The sequence below is a fragment of the Equus przewalskii genome, chromosome 21 (assembly GCF_037783145.1).
Source record: "Equus przewalskii isolate Varuska chromosome 21, EquPr2, whole genome shotgun sequence".
Lineage (NCBI taxonomy): Eukaryota > Metazoa > Chordata > Mammalia > Perissodactyla > Equidae > Equus > Equus przewalskii.
Genome location: NC_091851.1, coordinates 48,675,691 through 48,703,071, shown reverse-complemented (window position 1 = coordinate 48,703,071; position 27,381 = coordinate 48,675,691). Strand labels below are relative to the sequence as shown.

The following is a 27,381-nucleotide window of genomic DNA, read 5'->3' as shown; positions in this document are numbered from 1 at the left end:
GCAGGTTTCAAAGCAAAGGCACAGACATGAACAGACACACACCAACCAGACAAGACAAGGGGCTGGTGAGAGTGGGGACAAGGCAACAGCAAAGCCCAGAGTAATGAGACCAGTGTCCTTCCCCCCTTCTCAGTCCCACAGGCCAACTTCCAATAAAAAGGCGTTACATTCAATTCCTTGTTCTTATTAGGCTATCTTTACGGAAGAAAAGAAGGAGCTTTTAGATGACCACTGAGACAAAAATGTGAGAACTTTTACTGTGAAATTAAGAACAAGCAGCAAAGGCAACCCATTCTGCATTCTTCAAGATGCTGGTGGGGGCAGCACATATCGGCCCACAAGAATAAAGCGGGGTTACAGAATCAGAGGCGTACAAAAGGACTACAGCAGGGATGGTCCCATACAGGATTTCACAGGACTGACGCTGACAATACAATTTACTATAAATCCAAAAAAGCAGTACATGTTTCTGAAACAAAAACATACCCGTTGTAAAAAATGACACGCGTGGTGTCAGAGTAAAACACGTCAAAAAGCCGGACTTACACAGGTTGATGAGGACATGCAGCAGGTGGCCGCGCCACATGACGCCCTACTATGTCCCACTCGATGTCTTCGGTCAGCAGAAAAGCAGACCATTGCATTCACCTGACGCTTTTAATCTAGTCTTCTGTTCACAAGACTTGACGACAACAACTCGGAGGGGAGTCCTGCTCCATTATCCCGAAGACGTCGCTGTCTTTAACAGAAAATGTGCACGATTCTTTCTGACACCCCTGGTTCTGCCACTCCCCAAAACTAATATTGTACAGAAAGAGGAAAATAAAGACATCACATCGCCTTAGAAAAACCATCTTCAACGTGTTTTCTCCTCACATCTTCAGAGCGCGTCTTGACTGGATGGAAAGAAGGGCCTCGGTGTCCCGGGGGCCTCATTCACGGGGTCTTCAGTCACGTGCTGGGGAGACTCTCATCTCAAACACCAGTCCAAAAAACATCTGCCTTTTCTAGAACCTGGAAACCTTAATTCAAATGGCAAAAATATAGTTCTCATTTGCTTTGCAATAGTCCCAAGGCTTTGGAAAGATTCCAAACCAGGGGTTATTCCTCACATGACTTCATGATATCAGGAACATAGAGTACCAGAATATTCTCAGATTTTATTTATTTCAAGGCACTTTCCACAAAAAAGCATAAAAAGCAGAAGTAACTACCTCTGTAAAACATTACATTTTAATAAACATGATAGTAAAATCCAAATGAGACGAAGCAGAAAAATCAAATTATACTTAATGCTCATTATCTTGAAATGGCTTAATTTAGTTTGCTTGCTGAAAAAGCGGAAACTGCAAAAAGGTGGCAAACAGGCAAAGTCTGTACAGCCGCTCCTTTCGGAGGAGATTTCTAGTCCACTAAGAGATCCCAGGAAAAGTAACTAAACCTCTTAAACCAAAGTAAAGAAAACAAGGATAACAGCTGAACCCTTCAAGTACCACCAACAAGGAGCTCACGCTGGTCTTCAGCACTAGCTTAGGAAGCTACTCAACGGCTGAACTGGGACAGAAACACCAACACTGAGTCTTACAGCCACTTCCTGACATTTCACGCGCGTGACAAAGCCCACCCAGGTCCAGGAGTCTGTGGGTAACTCCTGAGAACAGGACTTCCCATTACTACACACCTCACACCTGCTAATCTGGAGAATACGTCCAACTGATTATATATTAATTAGGCAGGTAAACGGTCTTATATACACTCATCATAAAAGAGAAATAGGAACATGCTGAATTATCTGGTGCTTTTCAAAAAACGTACAGCTTTATCTCTACCTCTCTTCTAAGATTTTTCTTCCAGCTTCTGCTATATTTAACTACTAATTACCTGAATATTAAAACTCTCTTTCCCTCTAACTTATTTTTATCCTCAAAGCTCAGAGGAAATGATCCTAAAGAAAGTTTACACCTGAAGACGACTATGGAGACAGAGTTGACACACATCACTTCTGGGGTGAGGGGCACCCCCTCACCCTCCCCAAATGAACCAGGCAGCACAAGGGGACAGTCTGGAGCCCAAAGTGGTCTGCAGGGGCCGCGGGAGTTCTAACATGCTTCCGTGACTGAAGGACAACCGCCACCTGGCAAAGGCAAATGCTGCCCACAGCTCCTGCCCTCAAAACAGCAGCACCCTCAGACCCCTCAGCGCAGGCAGAGAAGAGCTGTATCGCAGACACTGCGTGACGGAGCTTCAGGGTGCGCAGGGCCTGGACAAAGATGGCCCCAGCAATCAGAGGCAGGCCACCTGACCAACCCGAGTACCTGCAAGCTGCCTAACCTTGCTTGTCAAGGAAAGAAACTCCTCCAAATTCAGCTGCTAGTGGTCCTTCTCTCCACCAAGCCCTGGGTACCAGAACACCCTGTGCCAGTACAAGGAATCCACTGAGGGAGAACTGAGTCCCAGCCATTCCAGCAGCTGGCAGCCCCCACCCAAGTGCATGAGCTGTCAGAGGCAAGAGGAGCTCTGTGCTCTTGGTCACCGTCACCGCCACCTCCACAAGACTTGCCCTGAGGGGTCAGTGGTTCTGTTATGCTCCACAAAACTGACTCCTAGCACCAATGCTCAGTGACACTCTGCAATGAATCCAAACACACGTGTTTCCACTCCAAGTTACACGGCACTCGCATCTCACTGGCTGCACTGGTTGCCACTTTCAAGCTCCCCACTGGGCACTCCCAGCCAAGGACTCCACCACACCAAGGCACACAGCCGTCAGCACTGGCACTCCCTCCCTCTGAGAAGTCCACTCCAAGCACACAGAGCAGGGGACTGGTCCTCCAGCTGCAGGCACCAGATGATGTCACTACCATCACCATGGGGAAGTCAGCCGCCAAAACAAAAGGTTTGTTTGAGATGACTAAAACTTTTTGGAGGCCGTTTTGGTCATTCTTGAAATCAAAGAGAAACCTTTATTTTCAACAAAACTGCCTAGAAGAGATGGTTCATTGATCCTCTAGGAAAGTTTCTCACCACATACAGCACCAAGATATATATTTAAAAAATTAGAAAACACACCACCCACCCCTCACACACACATCTCCCCAAAAGCCACACAACCCAGACCAAAAGGGAAAACAAATCAAACTCAACACCATCACACAGAAGAAGTGTTTGAATTAGGATTTACAAATTTATATAGTCTTTTCTATGAAAAAGCAAAAACCAAGGGGGAAGGAGAAACTTCCGCACGAGGCCTGAGGAGACTCAGGAGAAGTGAGAAATGCGCCATTGCCCACGTGCCCGCAGAGAGCAAAGCAGCCACCAGTGCTTCTCGTGTGCTCGGTGGAGTCCCAGTGTAGCCGGCAGTCCCCAGCAACAGCTCTCGAGGCAAAGGAACCCTTCAGCAGCCGACACACCGAGTGCCAGAGCGACAGCGCCAGCCGCCACCACCTCCAGGTTGCACCACAGGCGGATGCGGATCAGACTGCCAGAGACAGTGTCTTTCACTGCGAGTCTTCCCGGGCTTCAAAGGGCCATTTTTCCCTTCAAAAAAGATGCCGGGTCAAAAAAAAGTAAAAGGGGGAAAGAGTTCTCTACTGCAGTAAAAATGTTTCAGTCGCAGATGGGCCAACCAGTGTGCCGGGTGGGGCGCGGTGCCGCTGCACAAGCCCTACTTAGGCTCCTCAATGGCGCCCTTGCTGAGGTCTGTCATTTTGGGATATTTCACTTTCTTCTGGTCCAGCTCATTCTGAGCCCAAAGGAGTAGTTTCAGTAATTTTGCCAGCTTGGGTGTTGACTCACGATTTTCATAATCTAGGACAGCTTGGTTAACTTCACTCCACACCTAGAAAATAAATACATCCAATAAAAACAACCACACATGCAGAGCACCAGCAAGAGTCTGTGATAGTATCATTTACACCTCTCGAAAACCATTTTTACATGAGAAGCTTACATCAGAAGGTTGTGATTTATTTAAACAAACAAGAAGCCCAGAACCATGCAGGACCCTGGAGGAGCTGAAACATATACTCCTCGCCCAGAGGGGGTTCATGTCTGGTCGGCAACGCCACATCTGGCCTGGATAGCAGTTAAATGCCATAAGCCAGGCTCCAGGGGACAAGGAGAGGGGAAAGACCAGGGTGGGAGTGACAGGAGATCCATCCCAGCGAGCCTCAAGAGGACACCTGGCGTGGGCCTCGGGGCTACACTCCTTCGAGCACAGAGGAGAGCGGGGAGACAGGGAGCTGTGTCTGGGGGTGACGAGCCATCACGTGGGCTGGAATACAGAAGCAGCAGTGAGGAGCGCAAGGAGCAAGTCTAAGAAGCAAATATGGGAATTTAAATAAAAAACACTCAGGACACCTATCTCTAAAAGTCTCCAAATAAACAGGAAAGAGGTTAAGACAAATGAGAAAAATTGGCAAACAGGCTCGAATATGTGACAATAAAGTCACAACACTCTGCTGTTCCTCGTTTAACACAATAAACAATTAAAAACTAGGGCAGAATTGATGCTATCATACCATACATGCCCAGAAATGATCTGTCTTTCATTCTACACCATAAATTCACACACACTGTATTTTTCTGAAAATCCCATTCTCCATATCCATTAAAGGTGAGAAGGAAGACTTTCCTTTCACCAATCTTTACCTTTTGCCTCTGCATCATATTGAGGAGATCTCCAAAGGGTGACTCTTCAGGGTTATCGAAGGCCAGCAGGGCCAGTGTGCGCTCCATCTCCGTCAGGCACTCTCTGCTCTCTTCGCCTTGCTCTGCCAACTGGGTCTGAGCGAACTCCAGTGCTGCCTCTGTCTCGCGCTGGCGGATGAGCTCGATCAGGTGCTGTTGCTAGTCGTTGGCAAAGGCAGACAGGTTTACACACCACACACCCCGTTGTATGGCATTTCTTTCTAGTCAGAAGGACATCTTAAAGAACAGTTTCCTAGCATCTCTGAGTTATTAAATTTGTTGTTCTTGTTTCGCTGAGGAAGAGTTGCCCTAAGCTAACATCTGTACCAATCCTCCTCCACTTTATATGTGGAATGCCACCACAGCATGGCTGACAAGTGGTCTAGGTCTGTGCCCAGGATCTGAACCCGCCAACCCGGGCCACGGAAGCAGAGTGTGCCAAACTTAACCATTACATCACAGGGCCGGCCCCTAAATTGGCATTTTTAAAGCAAGAAACAGCTTCTGAAATATATGACAATAGCTATGTCAAACCCCTTCCCCATGTAAATTAAAACAATAGTTTATTAATGCAGATTAGCCTCATTACTTCTGAATCATTGCAAATAACCTTAACTTAACGAGTGTCCACAAACCAGACGCCTCTCAACAGAAACTCACTTGCAGGTGGAAGTACAGATACCGGTTTGTGTCCAGGAGCTCTGGATGGAGGCTGTTGATCAACGCAATAGCCTCCTGAATCTGGCCTTTCAGGATCATCTCACGGATTTTGATTCGCTCATCAAGTGTTTCTAGATCCACACTAGGTTCGATCCCGGATTCCATTCGAAACTTCTCTGCTGCTTCCTTAAAGCCCTCTGAAAATGAAAACCATCTTCATTGCTTGGAAAATCATTCCTGTTAAACCTTTTTATCTCTAGAAAGCCTGTTCACCTTGAGTAAATCCCCTCCGATGTGACCCACTCCTTCTTAGGGATTTGGTATCAACAGCTTTGTGATGAACTAGTCACGCCTGTGAGATACAGAAAAGGAGAAAACCATGCTCATTTTGCTCTACTCCACTCAAACAAACTCTAATCCACCAGCCAAAGGTGAGAAAGAATGCCAGGAAGCCCAAAGTGTTGGTGTGGGCTCCTTGAAGAAGGCTGCAATTCCACGTATGATGCAGAGAAGCTGCAGAGCTGGTCCAGGTGAGGCAAGGCACACTGGCTACGCTGTCACAGCCAGCAGCCACCTGGCCACTCCCACCTCTCAGTGAGTCTACAGTTCTCTTCAACATCAAAGCAGCCTGTGTCCCTCTCTCTCTACACACACACACACACACACACACACACACACACACAGAGCTACAGGCTGGTATTTCCTCATCACCTTTCAAAAAAGGTCTTCACAGAGACTAATGTGGGGGGCCCAGTGCTGGGAACTGGTAGGAAGGAGACTTCCACCCTTTGGAAACATCTGGGTTTTCCTTCCAGGTACAGAACTGCCCCTTCCTCTCCCATGTCAAGGAGGACTGAGGGTCAGCTACAGAGCACGTTTCTTTCCTTCCTAGGCTTCTGCCCTTCCCCGTTTCCTCTTTTCAGTTGGGCACACCTTCTAGAAACAGTCCAGTATAATCTATCAGACTGGCCAAAAGCCCATTACTTGGGCTTTAAATGTACTTCAGAACATTCTTAATTATCTTGATTAACTGTAAAAACGTCAAAGGCCAAGAAAGAGGTTTTTGCCTTAGGTCTCAGAGACCTGGGAGAATCTTATCTTCAGAAGAGAATATCTTCAACATGATAATTTACAAGTTTATTAAGTTAGCACCGTGTTTGTATAACGCCTAAACACAACATATCTTTACCACGGAACTTCAGTACTAAAGTTCTGATTGTGTGTACAAAAGGGGAGAATTACCTGTGACCAGGTAGTTCATGATGAGACGGTTCATGTCTGCTCGCTGGACATGTAAGTTATTGAGTTTCTCCATCCACTCATCTTTCGTGATTTCATCGGGTTTTTCTGCATAACTCATTCTGATTTATTTCTACAGGAAAAAAAAATTTTAAGAAATTGGTAAAGAATTCTATGACAACTGTGCTCATTTCAGAAATAAACACAGTGACGTAGTAAGAAGTAAAAGGAAGAGAGTGGGAAGATAATTTAAATCTGCAAAACAGCAATTGCAATGGGCCTGAGACCCAAACGCAGGTTTCAGGAACAGAAAGAAGGCTGGGGTATTTAGAACTTAGGATGAATGCAGGTAAGAGCCAAGGGTCTTAGAACTAAGAGGTCAAGAGGTCAGCTGGGGTCAGAGTGAGTAAGGCCTCACAGGCTGCAGGAGGAGTGTAGGCAGAGACTCCTCTCAGCACAAAGGGCACCTGTGAAAAGTATAAGCTAAAGAACTACATGCTCGACTTATGTGCTCAAAAGAAGCCCACAATCGCATACCCACCACACTGACAAAAATTACCAAGTGTTAACAGAGACGTGGGGTTCTCTTGAACTCTTTACACTGCTGTCAGAACAGACTGGTGGTACAAAAACATTTGGCATTCCTCGTAAAGCTGAAAACGTGTGCTCCTCACAGCCTAGCAATTCTACTCCTGCTAGATTGAGACCCTCGAAAACTCACCATGCATCAAACACAGACAAGCCTGTTTAAAGAAACTGCTCAAAACAGCAAACTATGGAAGCCACCCACCCAGATGTTCATTTAAACAGCAGCACGGACAAACGAACTGTGGTTCACAGAACCAAAATCCCAAGCCCGAAATCCTTGGGCAGACATGTTTCAGAATTCAGAATTTTGCAGATTGTACAAAGACTATATGGCACAGTTTACCACACAGTATATGACATCCTCACTGGGGTCTGGGACAGCACCTCATAAACAAGTATTTCTTCAGTGAAATGTATGTGTATTCATATTGAGTGGAACACAGGCTATTAAACAGCCTTCACGAAGTCAGGTTTTGTCATCACATACCTTTCATTTTCAGAGCTATTTGGATTTTGGCATTGCTGAGAAGGCATTGTGACCGTGTATTCACATAACAGAATTCACTACAGCGCTTAAAATAAAGGAACACAAGCACATGGATGACCCTTAAAAATGAGCTGGATCAATCAAGCAAATTGCAGCAGAGGCCCAAGCATGGCAGACAGTTTAGTAAAGAACAAAAACAAGACAACTATATAACGTGTGCTTTGGCAATAAATACACACGTGGCAGAACTGTCTTGTATTAAGTAAGGGCATGAAACACGAAACTAAGGAGGTGGTTACCGTGGGAGGACAGGCAGATAGGTAGGTGCTCACCCTGGGAGCACCTGCTGGGCTCTTGAGACGAGTGGTGAGCCCACCACTGTCCACTTCATTTTAATCCTTCGTAACTGATATGTATATTATGGGTACTACTTTACGTAGCTAAGCACATGCTAAACTACTTCAATAAACAAATAAATAAAAGATGGCAAATGTGGGGTAGTGAGAGCTGAGCAGGAAGACAGATAAGGAGCCAGCCAAACAAGAGAGGGCAGCGGCAGAAGAGCTGGAGACACAGCAGATCGACATTCTGTGGACATGAGCCAATGGGCCTTGCTGCTGGACTGAACATGGAGGGATAAAAGAGCGGGAAGACCCGAGGACAATCGACCAGAGGCTTCAAGCTTGAGGTCTAGGAGGGTGGGGCCACAAATGAGAGGGAAGGACCGGGAGAGAAACAGGTTTGAGGAGCAAGGCAAGTCTGAGCTATGAGACACGCAGGTGGAGAAGTCAAGCAGGCACCTGGATTACAGGTCGGGAGCTCAGAGCTGGAAACATTAATTAGGAAAACATCTGCCAAAAAATGATACCAGAAGCCAAGAGTTGGGCAAAGATCACCAAGGGAGATAGTGTGGGTAGGGAGGCAAAGGGGCACAAAACAAAGTCCTCAGGTGCTTGGAGGACGCGGCAACGTACAGATCAGCCCAGGGGGGAGGCGCAGCAGAAGAAAACTGGCCGGGCAGGCAAAACCAAGAGACGCTGTCCCGCACACAAATACCCATCTCCTGCTACGGCCAACTGCACGACTCACTCAGGCCCTCTTCTGATGTCTAGACAACAATTCAACATAACCGAGGACAAAGAAGGCACCCTCTGTCCGCTTCCACTGGGTAACCAGCAGTCACCCAGGCACCACTCCCTGGCGGGGAGAGCGACTTTTGAAAGCAACCACTTTGGAGGACTGGCCTTTCTGTTTCTTGCAAAAAGAACTCAGCTGTTAAATACTCAACGTTTGATTCAAATCAAAATCCCAATTCTGAAGACGTGCAAGCAGCCATGCACGTCCCGGGCAGCCCAGTTCCTGCTCTGAAGCGGTCCTGCGATAAAATCGTTCTCCTCGCAGAGACACATGTGCGACATCTCCAGGAACTACCGCCCTCTGACCGGCGGCCCTTGTGAACGCCGGAGCCCTCACCGGAACGCGCTCCAGGAACACGCCGAGCTAAGCTGCCCGCTCCACCGCGCCCGCCCCACCGCGGCCGAGAAGGACAGTCTGACTTGCAGGTCCGGAGGGCGCCGCCTCCCCCGAGAACTCGCCCGGTTCTGACACCTGCGGCGACCCGCAAACCGTAAGGCCCGAACGCGGGCCGGCGGCCTCGGACGGAAGCACCGGCGGCGCGGGGACCCGAGCCCGGCCCCTCCCGCGTCTCCTCGCCGGCCCCCGCCCCGGTCTCCTCCCGCCCCGGGCTCCTCCCCCGTCCGCCGCGCTCCCGCGGAGACGCCCGGCCCGGCCCCCTCGGCCCGCCGCGGCCATCTTACCGTGCGGATCCCGCCGCCCGCGCTTCGCGGTCCCCACGGCAGCTCGGGAGACCAGGCGGGCGGGGAGGGCGGCGGCGGCGCCGGGGAGGGGGAGGCGGAGGCGGGGGCCGCGGCGGAGGCGGGGGCGGGGGCGGGGAACCGGAGGCCAGACGCACCGGCGGCCGCCCCCCCTCAGCCACTTCTCGCGAGATCGCGATCCGGTAGCCAATCAAGTGCTCCCGCGAGGGGGCGGGGCGCAGCAGTCTCCCGGAAGCGGGGGACCCCAGCTTCCGCCCTTGCGCAGAACTCCCCTCGCGGCGCCCTCGCTCTACGGGTTGGCGCGAGAGTCAAAAGGCGTCGGCCGCCTTTGGGCAAGATGGCCGCCGTTGAACCGTCGTGTGGGGGAACTTCGCGCCGGGATGGCGACATCTAGACTGAGTCGGAGGCGAACGTCCCAGCGTCCCTTCCGTCGTTTGTGTGAGCCCGGAGGGCATGGGGTGAGGGCGGGAGACAGTCGCCGGTGTTTCGTGTCGCCCCGAGGCGGAGTGCCTCCGAACGGGCGCCCGCCTTCGCACAGGCCCGGGAGGAGCCGCCCGAGCGCGGCCGACGGGAGCGCTCCATTCCGTCTGCTGAGGCGGGTCCGGGGATTGCCCGGCCGTGGCGGGGAGCGCTTGCTCGCCCGCTGCCAGATGAATCAACAAACGGGCCGCCCTCTGGGAGCCTCCGCCCGAGGCCAGGCGCTCCCTCCCCCCGGGGCCCGGCCCGCCCTCCGCCGCGCTCAGGTTGGGCAGGGGCTGCAGGCGTGTGCGACAGGGCCCCGGGGTACCGCGGCCGCTGCCCGGCGACCGGAGGGTCTCCCTGTGCCGCAGCCGGGTCCTGGGGGACGCGGAGACGCAGAAATACACGTTCGCGCGTTTGCTTATTGTTGGTCGTCTGCTCAGGAAGAAAGCAGACCGGCTCAGAGGAGGGTCTCGTCTTCCTATTGCCGGAGAGTAATGTTAAAGGACGTTAGAGCGCTTCGGGAAGGAAATTGAAGTGGCAGCCTCTTATTTCATCCGAGGAAATCCGACGTCTTCCCCATTTAGAAGTCAGGAGTTAGATGGTTTCATGTGATTGCTCAAAAGTGAACTGAATAACGCGAAAGTGTTCTCAGACTTCTCCCGGAAACCAAGTCCAATTTGGCAGATAGCTTTAAGAGCGATGACTAGTTATGGACATTTTCCATTAGTGGAACGAGCTAAATCTGCAGATCCAAAGCTTTGATACAAATCTAGTATTTAAAACGCAGGTGCAGCACGTGTCCATGATTACGTTCTTTGCAACTGCTTGACCCTATAAACAAATTTAAATGTCACCTTAATAGTGTGCGATAGGTTGCGGATTTTAAAAATTCTTTTCAAGGGTACACAAGCAAAAAGCATGCATGGCAGTGTCCTAAGGAAATACAATATTCCTGTCCACAGAGGCTTCAGCTGCCCCTTCTCGGTGGGTCATAGGTTAACAGCCCCTACCCTCAGCAGCCAGCCAGTTACCAAGTCCTGCAGATTCTACCTCCTTGGTTAGGTCTAAAGACTGGCTGCTTTTTATTGTGCCAGCCTCTCCCTCAGAACATTGAGGCTGTCTTCTCTGTTCCTTGGATTGCCCTCCCAGAGGTCCTGCCAGCTCCTTTCTGAAACCCTCGGAGCAGGCAGGGTGATCTCTCCTTGTCCCCCTCACACACTTCCTGGACTGTGCAGCTACCTGTGCAAAGTGAGCACAGTTAAAAACAGCACGCTCCTGCCCTTTCCCTCTCTGCTCCAGCATCCTGACCTGTTTGAACTTCTCCCCACTCAACCAGGTTCTCTCACCTCTGGGCTCTCACATAAAACACTTGGCTAGGCTGACTTCTCAGAGTGGGAACCTTCCCTAATCAAAGTTGGATGTGCTGCTTCTCTTTTGTGCTCACGTGCTGTCCTGAATTATCCCTTTGTAACATTTGGCACACTGATCTGTATCACTGATGCCTGTAGGATGTCATGCTTCACAAACGTGAGCTTGACAGGAACTGAAGCATCTAGTACGTGGTAGGAGTTCACAGAGATTTGTTGAGAAGGTGAAGGAATAAGTGAGTGAGTGATGATGGAGACCTTCACTGGAAGCAGCCTCTGGAAATGGACCAAGGGAGACCTTCAGTGAGGAGGGAAGACTGGCAGTCCCTGGTGACTGACAGTTTGTAGAGGTACGGGAGGGAAGAAGTCAAGAGTGATGCTTAGATGCGGATCCTGGTTGATGAGGTCAATGGGGGTGGTGCCAACTGAGAAAGAACCATCATGATGAGGAGTGAGATGGAAGGGAAGGGAAGATGATGAGTTCACTGTGGACCTTGTTTAGTTTGAGGTGCCTGTGGGACACTTTAAAGCTCAAGAGAAGGATGAGGGTTTTGTGTGTGAGGGCTGATGAACGTATTCAGAGAAACTCCATAGAGAGGAGGAGTGGATGAATCCAGGAGGACAGCAACATGTAGGCATTAGCGAAAGAAGTTGTCCACTGAGGCAACAGAGAAGAAACACCCGGAGAGGTTTGACAAGGACCAGGGCCTCAGCAGGCTCTCCCGAAGCTGTGGGGCATAGTTTCTAGATGTGATTAGCAGCGTCAGATGCAGCAGGGTGGGCAAGTACGGCATTCAGCAACAACTGACCGACAGTTCCTGGTGACAGAGTAAGTTCACTGACAAGGTGGGGTGGCAGTTAGACTGCGGTGAGTTGAGAGGTGAATGGGGGTTAGGTGAAGTCAGCTCATGTGTTTACCACTTTCAGAAGTGATTCAGGCTGTGCGGCAGATGTGCAGAGAAGTGAGCAGGTGGAACTGATCACGTTAAACACTGAAGCAGCAGGATTTGGTGGCTGAGGGGGAGGGAGGCAGGCCTGTCAAGGAGAATCTCCAGGCTTCTGGCTTGTGCATTTAAGTTATGGGCTGGGACCATCGCTGAATAAAGACACCAAGAAAGGGCCTGGGTTAGTGAGGAGGCTCAGAAGTCATGAGCTCATTTTGCATGCTTTAGGTTTTGAGGTGCACTTGAGGCATCAAGTGGAGATGTTAGGGGAACAGGTGAGTAGATGCATCCAGATCAAGGTAAAGGCAAGCACAGCCAGGTGTGCTTGAGGTCCCCTGTGGAGAGTGTATGGAGTGAAGATGGAGGCGAGCCTGGCCGGAGGCCTGAAGACACCAGCCTGCAGCGAGGAGGCTGAGGGTGTGGGAGCAGGAAGGAGGTGGGTGGGTTCTAGGCCACTTTGGCCACCATCTGTAGCATTGACCAGGCTGACTAAGATTTCAGCCCAGTGGGATCATTAACTGGCTGCACTTCCTGGTAGGAAAGAGGGGCACCGTTGTGGGGGGGGCAGCCAGTGGTCCAGTGTGTTCTCCAGGCTCAGGTGGAGAGTTTTGTTTTGACAAATTAGCAGTTCTTTAAAGACAGGAGTTAACAGTTTATTTCTTAAAAGAACATTAAAGAGTTCTTAAAAAGGGAAAAGTATTTTGAGAATAAAATACACGGTGCTTCCTTTACTCAAATCCTAGACTGTTCCACAACTAGGATATCAGCCATGTTTTAGAGAACCACAGTACTTCGGTGGGTATTTTTGTCTTACTCTAAAAACCCAAAAGCATAAAATCAAACCCCTGCATACTGGAGCCCCTGCTTTCAAAGAGATTTGGCAAAAACAAACCTGATTGTTCTGGATAATGAATAAACGAATTGGTTGTTGCTGCTCAGAATCATTGCCACAAGCAGGCAGTAAACACCAGGGAGTCAGTTTCCACAGGCTTAGCTTTTCAGTGTTCTAAGTTTCTTCATGGAGATGTTGAAAGGAGTAAGGAAGAATTTTATTACGATGTAGTTGCTGCACATACTCAGATGCCATGCGTCTTACTTGGACTAAGACCCCCGTGGAGCATGTCATGGGGTTGTTTGATAGGGTCACCCTCCCTCTCCATCTCTTTCTACATCATACACTAAATCAGAAAGCCTGGCTATGTCAGACGTTTCTTTGGATGGGTAAAAGTAAGAGTAATGTTTTTATTGATCCTTTTCTTTTTAACCTTTAACTCCTGCTGAGGTTGTACCATAAACTGTGTCCAGCATCAAGCTCCTTGAAACAAATGAGTGGTGTGGGGGCTGCCAGCAGGAGGGCACGGGCAGACCGCTGGAGTGGCATTGTTTAATTTGCCCATTTGCAGACTGTTTGTGGACCATTCCTATTGAATTTGACTTTGCCGGTCAGACCTGACTGGTCAAGAGTTTGATATACACATCAGTTTGGGATTGGACCTTTCTTTCTTTTTATAAATTTAAACAAAAATTTATATAGATATACACATGTATATCCATATAAAAACACATATATAATAGATATGTGTATAGTTGTATCTATGTATGCTTTAAGGATTTTTTTTGTATGAGACCCGCTGTTAGGATCAGAAGTCTAACTGGAAGTTAGAAGCATTGAATGAAGATGAGACATTTTTTCTGTCCGTGTTCACATTTTCCTTTTTTAAAACACACTTGCAAAATTTTTGTTTTTTGCTTTTTTGACTTTAAAGTCCTCTTACATTTACTCTTTAAAAGCTTACTTTCTATTGGAGTGAGAGGAACTTTTGTACGTCTGACAGGCTCCTAAGATTTTTCATTTCTCTGCACAACCATAAAAGGGAACATTCTTGGCCTCTCACCTTCTGTTGACAGATTTGGGGGAGATCTTGTTTTTCCTTGGATTTCTAAATTTTAGAAGCAGTTTGTTCAATCTGGAACTCAAACATATTCTGGTATCAGAAGGGTAATTTATGGGTATTGATTTTGTTGAAATTCAGAATAAAATCTTTTGGGTGTCCTTTTGAAAACCCTAAAGCTCAGCTTCTGTTATTCTTGTTGGTATTTCCTTCAAATACACTCTTTCTCACTTTCACCATTTTGTTTTTGTGAGCTAAGCAAGAGCAGGAATTTATACAGTATTTCTATTCTGGACAAATCCAGAAAGCCACTGTTAGACCTGACTTTTAAACAATCTTTTTCACTTTTTAAGTATTTTCATTTGCGGAAAAAAAATAATCTGTTAAAATGTAGCCTGTACGATTGTAGCTGCACCCTCCCTCTGAAGCCCGACACGCCAGCGGCCTGGTGCCCTGCCCCTGCCCTGGAACTTGGTTTAGGTTGACCATCCTCTCACCTTGGGGAGGTTCTGCAGCTTTCTTTTCATGCTCCCCAGTGGGTTTAGGAATTCAAGGAAGGTCTGTGGGCTTGGTTTCCCTTTTCTCTGTTACATACTTAGCAGCACGATTAGCCTAGAAGGCTAAAGGGCCCATTTAGGCACAATTGCTTTACTCTTAAATTGCTTTTCTGTCAAGATCTGTGAAAGGCATTGATTTTTTCTGGCTTCTTTATTTGGTGTATTCCTTTAGAGACTGTTAAGAGATGAAACCAACCAGAAAGGAAATATGATTTTTATGCCTTATACTTATTAAAATATTAATTTCTTCTGAAGTTGACTTTATTTCCTTTCCTCACTCAACTCACAGGGAAACTTAGACTCTCAGAGTAACAGGAACTGTCCTAGAAGGTAGGAGTAACAAGCACTGTTCTATTTGAATGTGTTCGCTCTAGTTTAGGTAACAAAGCTAGGGCTTTATTATAGAGGGAGAGAGAAAAATACTTGGACTTAATTTTTTCTAAGGATCTCTGGAAAAGGGTGGAAGATCCGAGAACACATCTAGATTCAGTGCCCTGTCTCCTCTGCACTTCTTTGTACCTAGTGTTAGATCATTGTCGTGAGGCCACAGCCACCTTGTCTGGAGCCACTTCCGCAGGCTGAAGGGACCCAAGAGCCGTGGCTTGTTGCTTTTCTAATTAAGATAGTCATAGCGGTGGTTTATGGCATTCTTGTTCAAATGATGGGACACCATCCCAATGCCAGCTACAGACATTTAGTGTAGAAAGATTACGTGGCACAGCATTAGTGGGCGCGATTCCCTCCTCCCATGTTATTCCCTTTCCTAGTCTTTCACCTTTGTTGATTCTTTTCCCTAAAAGACAGATTGGTATGATTCTCATTTGCTACTTTGAATGTTTAGCTCTATCACATTGCGCAGATGACTTTCTGTAAGTCTTCAGGATTGGACACAAAGTTTAACCCCTAATCCTAACTTTTTCCTCACCTTGTGTTTTGTCTCCTGGCCCTGTTCCATGCTGCCAGCCCCCTTGACTTACCTCCACCCTCGCCACCACAGCACTCTGCTTCTGAGACAGTTGGTCCCTTCAGAGCAGCATCTAGCCGAACTCTCGTAGTCAGTGAAGCGGGCTTTTCTGATGGTGACGCACAAATGCAGGATCTGCGCCTCTGCTAGACAAACCTGCTGTTTGCCCTACAGGAGAGCCAAAGGCTAGTGCTGGGTCTTGCTTTGGGAGAGTAGTAGCCAGTTTGATTGTGAGATGACAGGACCGTCCAAGTGAATTTATCTAAAATTAACTGTTAAAGTTAGCTGGCTTTATACAATGTAAAAGTAATGAAAATTCATCAGTTTCTCAAATAAAAAAAGAATACAGTGGTTAAAGCTTTTGTTAGCAATAAAAAAAAAATACTAGATTTGTCTGTTCCTGGGAATCTACATTGTATCCCCGGGGAATGGCAGGGGTGTATTTTGTAATAAACTTTCCGTTCACCTATTTAATTCCACAAATAGTTAAGAGCACAGCCTCTGGGTGCCAGGCACCATGCACCAGGGACCAGAATAGGGTGAGAAGCAAAACAGAGGGAGGTGCTGTTGTCACTGAGAGCACCAGGCCCAGCCTTGGGGCAGCCCCCAGAAGACTGGGGAATCTGCAAGTAATGCATAGTTCTCCACAGTGTGCCACATGCTGTCTGTCCAGCAAGCCTGGGGCCTGGGCAAGTGTGAGGTCTGAGCCCTGCAGTCCTTGACCTCTGCATCAAAGGGCACCGGCAGCGGTGGCCATTCTGGAAGAATCCTGCGGGTTTTCTCCAAACTGAGGCCAGGGAGGAGAAGAGCTGCTGACCTTGTCCCTTCCACCGCCCCGTGCCCTCACCCCATTTCCCCTCCCCCACCCCGGGGCCACCCCCTCAGCCCGAGCCTCCCCTCTGCCCCAGGTCCATCTGAGTACAATGCAGGGCCACCTGGGACCCAGCCTGGGGTCCAATGGGGGTCACTGCTAGCTGAGGGGCTGCCCCTCACCTGTGACCCTGACCCTCAAGCCACTTCTCAGCGACCCGCCCATGGAGAGGGCCTGGGGCTGCTCTCTGTCTGAATTGCAAGTGAGTAACAATAAAAGTACTTGCTGCTGCCTCGCCTGGTTTTAAATTGTCCTTGGAAACAGCTGCCCTGAGGGTACGCTTTGCCTGTGGTGATTGCATTTGACCCCAAGGAGAGGCGCACTTTACTTTAGGATTTTCATTTGGGATCAGGGTATTCTGCTGAGGACCCTGCTTTTCAACGGGCTTTAATTCAGGGGTGAGAGGAGTGGGCACCAAGAAGCAGTTTTTGTAAAGGATTGCTGAGTTTTCTATAAACTTCCTTGAACTTTCCATGGGGTGGGGGTGGCAGGACCTGGTGTATATAAGTGTTGGTGATGCGCCAATCATATTTTTTTCATGGAGACTCTGAAACCTCCTTGAGGCATGGAAGCCTCTTAAGCTTCCTGCCCCCTTCCACCCTCTGAGCCACTCTTGTTGTCAGTCCACAGGACTTTGGGACTTTCGTTTGTGCATTGGGGATATTTAAGGGAAGAATTTGAGACAACCGGAGCCCCTTTTAAAAATTTGTTTCATCCTCTGGGTTTAGCTATTAAAGTACATTTGTTAGAAGGAAATATTCTTTAGCTAGTAGAGTTCAACCAAAAAATACCCAATCTACAATTCCAGAAAGGCCTTTTTCACCAGCGAAGAGCAGCTTCCATCAGGAGTGACAACAGGTGAACTGGAATTATGTGAAGAGGTCGCAGGGGGAGGGCCTGGCTCCTCACCAGGGTGGCAAGTGCCCCTCAGCCCACAAGCCAAAGTCAGAGCCAGCAATCAGAGTCAGGTCCTGCTGGGAGAGATTCGAAGGGGAGGCTCAGTTCCAGGGGCCTGAGTGGTTTCCTTTCCTGTTGCTTTGTGGGAGGCATCCTGAGGATCTTTGAGGACTGTAGTGACAACGAGTGGGGGCTTCCTGCTGTTGCTCTCTGGGTTTCCCCTTTGTCTGCTGGTTTTCCACTCTGAGCTTTCTCATGCTTCCTTCTCCTATTCCATTATCCGCCCACTCCTAAGGGCCTTTCATCCCTCTGAGCCCCCAGCCTGGAACTGCACCCCAGTGTTAAAATCTCACCTTGCAGAAAGATGTGACTGTTGGTTTTGCTTTCTTTAAAGATCTTCATCTAAAGAGGCGGTGTGGAGTTTCCCGTCCAACTCCCGTTTAGGGAGCCCTTTGTAGGGAGGCCTCAAGTCATCTTCCCCGAGTTACAGTATGTGAGTCCCATTTTACAACTTGCCCAAGATCAAACTGCTTGTTCAAGCTGGTTTCAACTCCATCTGGCGGGTCTGTAAACTTCCCGCTACGCCTACCTGAGGGCAAACCTGAAGCCACATCGAGATGGAAGAGTATAGAGCCCATCCTTGCAAGATTCAATGAAGGTGGTCCTAAGGGAGCTGCGCCAGCAGAAACAAGCTGTGTTGTATTCCTTTGGAGAAAACTGACAGTCTCTCTCGGAAAGAAACTGGCGGGCCCTGTGATCTTTAGAGATGTTTATCAAAAAGCATGCCTACTCCCAGGCCCCTGGTTCTCGCACAAGGAAGCATCTCTGCTTCACTGTGCGCAGGGCAGCTTTCCGCTTTTCGCTGGGCCTAAAACAAAGGCCAAGGGGTCCTGCTTCTAAGGAGCTCCGAAGAGGGCTGTGGAGGAAGTAATGGGGGCAAAGGCCCGGCCAAGGCTGCTGCTGGCAGGTCAAATGACCAGTGTCCACGGTGCCCCGAGGCAAGCAGCTCTTTCCCTCCGAGGTCTGTTTGCTGAGTATCTGGGGAGGCCAGGTGCAGGGTGTCAGTAGTCAGCACTGGCAAGAAACTGCAGGTGGAGGGTTACGCATCTGCCAGCGCCCCTCTCCCTTTTCCGACAGTGACCGGCCTCCCCCCGCAGTCCCGTGAGCAGACGCTCGCTGTGGCCGCGTGTAGGGAGGCTGAGGCGGGTCGCTGCGCTGCTGGGCGTGTGGGTGCAGGTTGAGCGCGGGGGGGGAACAGAACGAGTCTGTGGGAAAAGAGCGCTGCGCCCTGCTGCTTGATCCTCGTCCCCGCCCCCTCCGCCACAAGGGGACCCAGGCAACGGTGCACTCCCTGGGGTGGCTGGTCCTCAGGGCCCCACAGCCTGGGATCCCCGCCGCCTCCGCCCCCAGCTTTGGCCCTTGGGCTCCGAGAACCGGGCGGCGCACAGGGCGCATGCGTGCAAGGCGGGGGCGGAGCCTGACCTCCGTTCGCTCGCCACGCGGGGGCGCCGCTCGGGGCGCGGGCGGCCTCTCTAGCACCCGGTGGGTCTCGGTGGCTGTGGCTCCGCTTCCGCTCGGAGCGCGGGCGGCCCCTCTAGCCCCCATGTCTCGGTGGCCGGCGCCGACCCCGCCCGCCTGTCCGCTCCGTGGCGCTCGGAGGAAATGGCTGCGAGACCCTAGAGGCCTGCGCCCCGTGGTGAGTGGGGCGCCGGGCGGAGGGGCCGACTGCCGCCGGCCGCATTCGGGGGGTAGGCGGGCGGGCGGGGACAGCTGCGGCGCCCGAGCCTGGCCCGCGCAGAGCCGCAGCGTCCGTGCTGGGCTGCGCTCCCGCCGGGAAGAGAAGATGGCGGCGGCCGCGGGGACAGACGGAGGGCGGGAGGGCAGGCCGGGGATGGGGGCTGCGGGGCGCCACGCCTGGGTGACGGGCGGCTAGGGGCCCGGCGATGGTCTCCATGCGTGGGCGCCGGCCTGGGGCCTGGTCAGCCCGCGAGGGGTGTTTAGTCGGTGGTTTGTTCACAGTGTGATCCGACTCGAAGGGATAATAGCAAATGTTGCCCAATCAGCAGCGTAGGGGGCGGAATAGGCCAAGAGGAGGGAAAATGCGCTTTCCTGGAAGTTCTCAGGCTCGCTGGGTTACACGAAGGAATGATTCTGTTTCAGGTAACTAGCTGGTAGGATTGGATCCTTTTGTTTTCAACCCCAGTTAGTTCCTCAAGACATTCTTGAAGGATCATGAAGTTTCATCCTAGGATCCTATTTTAAACTTTGGGTTCTGTTGCTTTTCGTTTAACTTGATGGTTTTGATTTCTGGCCGACTGCTCTTGTAGAGGGTACATTACGATGGTTCTGTGATATTTGGCACTATAGTAAGCAAAGAAGGCTTTCAGAGAATCGGTTTCACTTTCTTAAAGAGTGTATGCCTAGCCGTAAAATACTGATTTCTAGTGTCTTTTTTGTGGGACTTGCCAATTTGATGTATATTGTGTCACATATTACTCTCCCTTTGTCCTGAAAGTGAAAGGGGCAACTTTTGCTTTCCACTGGAGGCGTGCCTCTGGCCGTTCCCTTTCTCTCTTTTCACGCCTTTGACATTCGGCTTCCCCTTTGCTTGCTTCCCTGTATTTCTGTGTCTGTTGCTCCCTGGCCAGATTGTGAGACACTGGAGGTTAGGACCAGGTTTTCTGCTTTGAATCTAGCACCTCAGTAAATAAGCTTAGAGTTGGGATCATAGGTAAGTAACAACAGGGCACGAGTTAAATTGGAGGTACTCTTTAATTCTTACCTTAGCCATAGATAACAATATCCATATTATTTGCTCACTGATAGAATGAGATTTGAGCCTAATGTATCTGGGTGTTTTGCAGAAGGAAAAGGTGGATTTTAAGATCTTCTCAGTATATTGACATACTCTCAGTGTACTTGTAGATTGGTGCCAGGGGGAAGCTGCCTCCATTTGGCGCCAATAACAGCTCACGGTGGCTACTCCACCAAGGTGGACCCTGTTCTGAGCAGTTCATGAGTGCTAACTTGTTTAATGAGTCGAGTGCTTTTGTACGCATTCGAACCTCCAGGAAGGTGAAGCACGGGGAAGGAACTTGCCTGAAATCGTTGAGCTGGGTTCTAACTGGACTGTCGGGCCACCCCAGACAAATGTCCCATGGTTTCCCCAGAGCTACATAGACCCTAACTGAAATAATGCATCCAAGAAAGGTACTTTAGCTGTGCATTTCAAGGACATAAAATCCGTAACCTTTAGAACAGTTCCTTGATTTATTTGGCAAATATTTATCGCGTCTGTGTGCTGAACACCCTGGCTGTAGCAGCGACCAGAAAGATGGTCTTTCCAGTCCTGGAGACAAGTGTAGCGGGGGCTTGTGAGGGCATCCCAGCTCTTTCACTGAAACCCACTGTTGCCATCCATGTGTCCTGGAGTCTAGAGCCCTTGTGGCACTTGGGGTTGGTGTATACATACATATGTGTCTGTGGCTAGTCCACTAGTTTCCCATTTTAAACATGGCATAGACATCTCAGAAGTGTCACCTGGGAGACACAGACCCAGCCCTGTTGGAAACTTTACGCGTAAGGCATTTCTTAAGTGCTGTCTCTACCCTTCTTGCCTGTGTTTTTGAACACTTACTTTAACAGTGAGTTTAGGAATAACGTCTCTCTTTAATTTACTTTTAATTTTCTGCCTAGAGCTGTCCCTTATTAGCATTTGATTAAATTCAGGCTATTGCAAGCAAATTGAGTTCTGTTCTGACAAGAAAAGGCACAGGGGCCGGCCCCGTGGCCGAGTGGTTAAGTTCGTGTGCTCCGCTTCGGCGGCCCAGGGTTTCGCCGGTTCAGATCCCAGGCTTGGACCTGGCACTGCTTGTCAGGCCATGCTGAGGCGGCGTCCCACATAGCACAACCAGAGGTACTCACAACTAGAATATACAGCTATGTACTGGAGGACTTTGGGGAGAAGAGGATTGGCTCAGGTGCCAATCTTTAGGAAAAAGAAAAAAGAAAATGCACAAATAAAAAGTTATGCAGGGGCAGGCCCGGTGGCACAGTGGTTAAGTTTGCACATTCCGCTTCGGCGGCCCAGGGTTCTCCGGTTCAGATCCCGGATGCAGACATGGTACCACTTGACAAGCCATGCTGTGGTAGGCGTCCCACATATAAAGTAGAGGAAGATGGGTAGGGATGTTAGCTCAGGGCCAGTCTTCCTCAGCGAAAAGAGGAGGATTGTCAGCAGTTAGCTCAGGGCTAGTCTTCCTCCAAAAGAAAAAAGTTGTGCAGTTGCTGCTCCCCTCAGCTCCTTCCTCTCTGCTAGTACCCATGGTTACCGGTTTCTTTCCTGGCAAACAGTGCTGTTCACGGTGTGTATGCGTGTGTGAACATCACAATGGCTTTTTGAGGAAATGTGTCATGGAGGCTTAGAGATGGGCACTCTCAGTGCTTCACATGGGCTTTGGGGTGAGTTTCTTTTGTGGAGTTTCTTTTGTGGGGGCTTTGGCTCCCATTTTCTTTTGGCAGTGGAGTTTGGTCCTGCTGTTGACACTGTAAGTCTTTCTACGAACGTAGGGGTCTTAGTCACTGAGTGTGTGTTCCTGAGCAGCCCAGGAACTGGTTCTTTTTAGTTCTGTGTTTGTGACATGTTCCAGGTCCTGATTGTTTTATACTTCTAACATGGTACGTCGTTTTACCTTTTTTTATGCACTTTTCTCATGGTACCAAGTGACTTCCATTTGGCTCTTGCAAGAGCAAAGATTGGCTGTGTTTACGGGCCAGCTCACTGTTGTCCTCGGGTCCCTGCAGTGATAGGGTGTCCAGTGGAGGCCTGATTTTTTATATGCCTGGTGGACTGAAAGTCCGTTAAGAAAGCTTTCCCTAAATGGAGTCTCCCCTTTGCATTTCTTGTTTAAATGATGAGGTCTGTTACAGTGGATATCTAATATTACTCTCTTTATGGCCATTATCACATGGTGTGTGTGAATGCCATTAGAAAGGCTCTATGATTAACACTTAATGGAAACGTACTAATCTACTAATAGAGGAAGAGGAGATCAGAAGCAGTCTGAAGCGAGCTCAGTTGGTCTGAGTGCCCACACTTCCTGGACAGTAGTCTCTTGCTTAGGCCTTATTTTATTTCTTCAGTAGTAATACTGAGGGTAAGTTGTTATCTGAAGTTGAATAGGTAATTGTACATATTTTAATAAGAATTCTTGTATCAGTGACTTAATCAGTACTTAAATCAGTAGGCAGTGTTTATCTTGTGTGTAATTTGTGAAGCAGATATTTCTCTCTGGGAATCAAACTTAGATGCTGTGGTTTTGTTTTCCTATGCTGATACAGATACTTTAAGTGGCATCTAATACACCTTTATAAGAAGGTACATGAGGGGTTTTTTCCCCAGTGTAAAGATAGCTTTACTTTGTTTGGGTTACAAAGTTAAATACGTATATAGAAACTTAAAACAATATAAAAAATATAAAGAGGATAGCACAAACACCAGAAATGGCGCCATCCCGAAGCTGACATTACAGCTCTTCACGTGTTCGTGAACATGGGTGTGTGTATGGCAGGATGTGTTCAGGGAATGTAGCCACTGTGCAGGACTGAGTTGTGATCTGCCTCTTCACTCACGTGTGTGGGCCTCTTTCCATGGCAGTGGCCGTGGGGGTTATCATCCTTTAATTTCAGTCTTAAAGAATTCCATTATATGGATGTTTCTTAATTTTTCAAACCAGTCTCCTGAAAATGGACATCAGTTTGTGTTCCTTTGTGGAAAAAAAAGTGCCTGGGAGCCAGCCCTGATGGCCTAGTGGGTAGAAGTTTGGCGCACTCTGCTTTGGTGGCCCAGGTTCGATTCCTGGACTTGGAACCACACCAGTCTTCTCTGGGTTACCATGCTGTGGTGGTGGCTCACAGAGAAGAACTAGAAGGTCCTACAATTATGTACTGGGGCTTTGCGGAGGGGAAGAGAGAGAGAGAAAGATTGGCAGCGGAAGTTAGCACAGGGTGAATCTTTCCCAGGAAAAAAAAAATGCATGCCTGGGAGCACTCTTATAAATATGCCCCCCCTTTCCCAGTTATCTCGGCTGGGTCAGAGTGAATGAAGCATGCCCACCTGGTCCATGGAAACAGGGATGTTGCCTGCTCTGTCCCCATGCCCAGCACATAGGGGTTCTTGGTAAATATTTGTCAGACTCTCCTGAGAGGGCCTGTTTCCCCAAATGCTCACTGACATGGGCATTGTCATTTTAATATATGACTTCCACCATGTATTGCATGCTTGCTGTGTGCAAGCACTGACTGGCACTTGACAAGATGTAGTTTCAGATGTCTTTTAGGAAATTGTGAGGTCACAATTGTCCCCATTTCCCAGGCAGGAAAGTACAGCCCAGAGAGAGGTGCTTTTGCCCAGCATGCCAAGCTGTTTTTGTTTGCAGCTGGGAAGGAAGACAGGGACGTCTGACATGGAGCCTGCATTCTTCCATGGTGCCACCCCTTGAGCCTCCTGACACCCAATCTGCTTATTAGAGGACTCACCCCACTTGTGAATGGTGGGGTGTCACGCTGTAGTCAGTCGGGGAGGGCACTGCTGGCTGCCTTGGTCAGGACAGAGACTCTTGAGCCTGCACAAAGAAGAGTGGTCCCTCCTGAAATGCCCCTGGCCACCCCATGGAGATACAGGGCTAGGTGGATGCAAGCCAGGGACTGTGGGTTGGTTAGATTGTCATTTAAACTGTTTTCCCTTTCACAGCATGTTTTTAGTAGTAAGACATCCTTCCTCTGCACTTCGTCCAACCCATGCAGCAGTGGTACAAGTCTGTCAAGTGACATTGTATACAGCCTGACTGTCACGTCAGCTCTGTATGGATCTGCAAAAATGGATACAGAAACTCCTGTATTAAACTCAGACCTTTTCCACTATCCCCAAAAACAAAACTAGACATTGGTGTCTGCTAATCTCGGAAAAAAAGGAAGATTTCAGCTGAAAGAAACCACAGTTCATTCTTGACTTTTGAGTTTCCGAGGTCCCCAAGCATTTTTGCCTCTTGGCCTGTGACTTGAGATCCTAATACCTTCATAAGATGCAGCTTCACTCAAGAAGCAGACGCCTGTAAGAGAAGGCCTTTGTTTTTTTCTCCTAGCACGTGCTCTTTGAACTGAGGTGGCAGTCACTCTGGGAGTGCTGCAGTCAGTTTCATAGTTGGAAATCAGCGCCTTCTCAGTTGTCATGTGGACCTGTGATTGAGGAAAGGCCAGGGGCGGGGGTGTGGCAGGGGAGGTTGGTCTGGAAGAGTCTAATACTGAAGCAGTACTGCCACTGTCTTTTAGTCTTCCTGACAGGCAAGGTCGTCAGAGTTGCTTTTGGCCCATCAGGAGCAGCCCTTCAAAGTTACCCTAAGTGTAAAGTCTGTGTCCATGTCAGCCGTTCTCAAACTGACCTGCTTACACAGCTAAACTCAAGACCTCTTGACACCTCAAATTACCAGGACCCCAAAGAGCTTTTGTTTATTTATATTATATATATATTGATATTTACCATGTTAGGCTCTAAAAGGGGGATATTTAAGTTTATATTCATTTTTAAATCATAATGATAGACATCTGCATATTAATGTGAATAGTGTTTTATGGAAACTGTTTTCCAAGACAAAGACAACTTAATGAGAAAGGTGGCATTGTTTTACATTTTTGCAAATCTCTTTAATGTCTGGCCTAACTGACAACAGCTGGATTCTCGCATCTGCTTTTGCATTGAAACTGTTGTGATATCACTGTCATTTAGCTCCCAGAAAACTCTGCCACATACTCCTGAGAGAGTGACCAGTGAAAAAGACACGTAATGTCTTAGTGTTGTGCAGATAACTTGACCTTGGGGACCTCCTGAAAGAGACCGTGGACCGCACTTTGAGAACCTCTGCTCTAGATAATGATTAGAAATGCTCTTCTTGTAGAGAAATGAGAATTTTAAAAAACAGTTGACTCCAAGTTGTAACACCTGAGAAAATGGATTACTTTTGGGAAGATAGGCAATGTCTTTGAACTGTTGTGATTGGCTCAAATGTGTACCTTTTGGGAAAAACGTGGAATAAGGCTAGTTTGTCATCACAGGTGAGGGTGTTTCAGTGCACGCCTTCTTCCTCCAAGTGGACCACCTGAAACCAGAGGCCCAGAGCGTGGCCAGGGTGCCTGCTGAGTGGGAAGGGCCCAAGACTTCTTTTGGCTTTAGGGCACGCAGCCTCTTGTTTCAGATGCCAGAAGAGGAGAGAAACGTTGAGTGGCACTTTGCATTATCGTAGAATGTCCTTTCACTATACACAGCCTCTCACTGGGTCCTTAAAAGCAACTGTAGCCGTGGTGAAGACGGGAGAGAGTGACCTGTGTTGGGGGCTGTGGAATGATGCAGGCCCCTCATGGCATGACCCCAGGAGACCAAACTAGGATGCAGGGATCTTGCCGCAGTGCCTTGTAGGTGCCGGCACAGATGCACTTGGGGCCCAAACAGACGAATTTGGATATCGAAGCAGTAGAGTGGCTGGTTGGGGTGGGCGGGAGGGGGTGGCCCTCTGGGAGATCAGCTTCTTAATTAACGGCTACGGATCTGCAGACTCCAAGGGGAAGGAGCCCCTGAAGTGCTCGACAAGGATGACTCAGCACTTTACCTTGCACTGTCCTGGGAAGTGACAGCATCCTCTCTGTCTTTACAGGTCTCCTGTGAGTGTGCGTGAGAGCTCTCTCTCTCTCTCTGTCTTGGTTGGGGAAGGAGAGGGGAGGCTCCTGTCTGGGAACCCATCCCAGTGTTGTCCTTGGGCATTTAGCTGTAGCCAGACTTGTCCCATATGGCAGATTTTTTAATGAGGGGAACCTGTACAGTTCAGAGGAACCAGGTGGTGGCCTTGTCCTAAGAGTACCGATCCCTCAGGATGTAAGATTCAGACAGTCCCTTGCATAGTGTTTGAAACCATATTTTTTTGTTTACTGAGAGATGAGAGGGGAGCTGGCTCAGTCCCTTGGGCTGCTGTAACAAAAGACCACAGACAGGGTGCCAGCATGGTCGGATCCTGGTGAGATGTCTTCTGGGTTGTGGGGGAACAAAGAATTTCTCTGGGGTCTCTTTTTAAGGGCACTGATCCCATTCATGAGGGCTCGGACCTCATGACCTAAGCACCTCCCAAAGGCCCATCTCCTAGTACTATCACTTTGGGCACTAAGTTTCAACATGAATTTTGGGGAGACACAAACGTGCAGACCACAGCAAAAACCCATCCGCAGAAGCTGTTTAGGGGACTGTGTCCACACGATTAAATAGAGCACAGTCGAAAGCCTCGTTTCCTTCTCCTTAACCTTGATGTATTCATGGCTGCTCTGGCTCCTGGCGCTGATTGAGAGTTGCCCACCAGGGTCACAAGCCTGTGTTGGACTGAGAGAAACCAGAGTACCGATTGCACACCTGGGACAAGGGAGCTGGAGGCCTGGCTTCACACCGGAGCCTGGCCCAAGGCATCAGTCCTCAGCAAGTTTTACATAAAGCAAAAATACCTAAGAAATTTTAAACAGGAGGGTTGTTTCTAGATTTGTCTATTTACCTCTTGAGAAACTTATGCTGTTGTGGACGCCTTCACGTCATCAGAATAATTTTAATAATGACAGTGTTATATGGTAAGCAGCAAAACTTTGAATTCACCATCTGAAGGACTTCAATGTAATTTTACGGTTGAGTCAGGTTCTGTGTAGATATTGAAATAAACAAAAATTGGATTTCTTAGTTTACTTTGTGGGCCCAAACCGCTCTTCTCTCCCTGTTTAACGGGTAAGTGTGGTGTTTGCTGCTGCAGACCTGTGGGCTCACTGAGGAGAGGAGAGCGGGCCCATGGGCCATCAAGTCAACGTAGACTGAAAGCAGCCATTGCTGATCATAGGAGAACATTCGT

The 27,381-nt window shown here is 49.0% G+C and overlaps 2 protein-coding genes across 14 annotated transcripts in view; one reads left to right on the top strand and one right to left on the bottom strand.

The window, feature by feature from the left end:
* Window positions 1-232: 232 nt before the first annotated feature.
* On the bottom strand, window positions 233-9,701 carry GID8 (GID complex subunit 8 homolog). 2 transcript variants are annotated; one of them, XM_070588611.1, is made up of 5 exons: window positions 9,481-9,701; window positions 6,592-6,721; window positions 5,350-5,546; window positions 4,651-4,848; window positions 233-3,838 (listed from the first exon to the last, which is right to left on the bottom strand). In XM_070588611.1, exons 2-5 carry the CDS (start codon window positions 6,707-6,709, stop codon window positions 3,665-3,667), a joined length of 687 nt encoding a protein of 228 aa, XP_070444712.1. In that variant the 5' UTR covers window positions 6,710-6,721; window positions 9,481-9,701; the 3' UTR covers window positions 233-3,664. The 2 variants fall into 2 exon arrangements, with proteins under 2 accessions (XP_070444712.1, XP_008527399.1); XM_008529177.2 differs by lacking the exon at window positions 9,481-9,701 and adding an exon at window positions 9,137-9,422.
* Window positions 9,702-9,797: 96 nt separating this feature from the next.
* Window positions 9,798-27,381, top strand: part of DIDO1 (death inducer-obliterator 1) — a 57,641-nt gene continuing 40,057 nt past the window's right edge. For 4 of the 12 annotated variants that reach the window (XR_011530890.1, XM_070588605.1, XM_070588603.1 and 1 more), the window contains exon 1: window positions 9,798-9,936. The gene's annotated coding sequence lies outside the window, so the exon portion shown is untranslated. Of the gene's footprint in view, window positions 9,957-18,778; window positions 19,149-27,381 lie in introns of those variants that run through there. The other 8 variants (XR_011530891.1, XM_070588604.1, XM_070588602.1 and 5 more) reach the window with 4 other exon arrangements.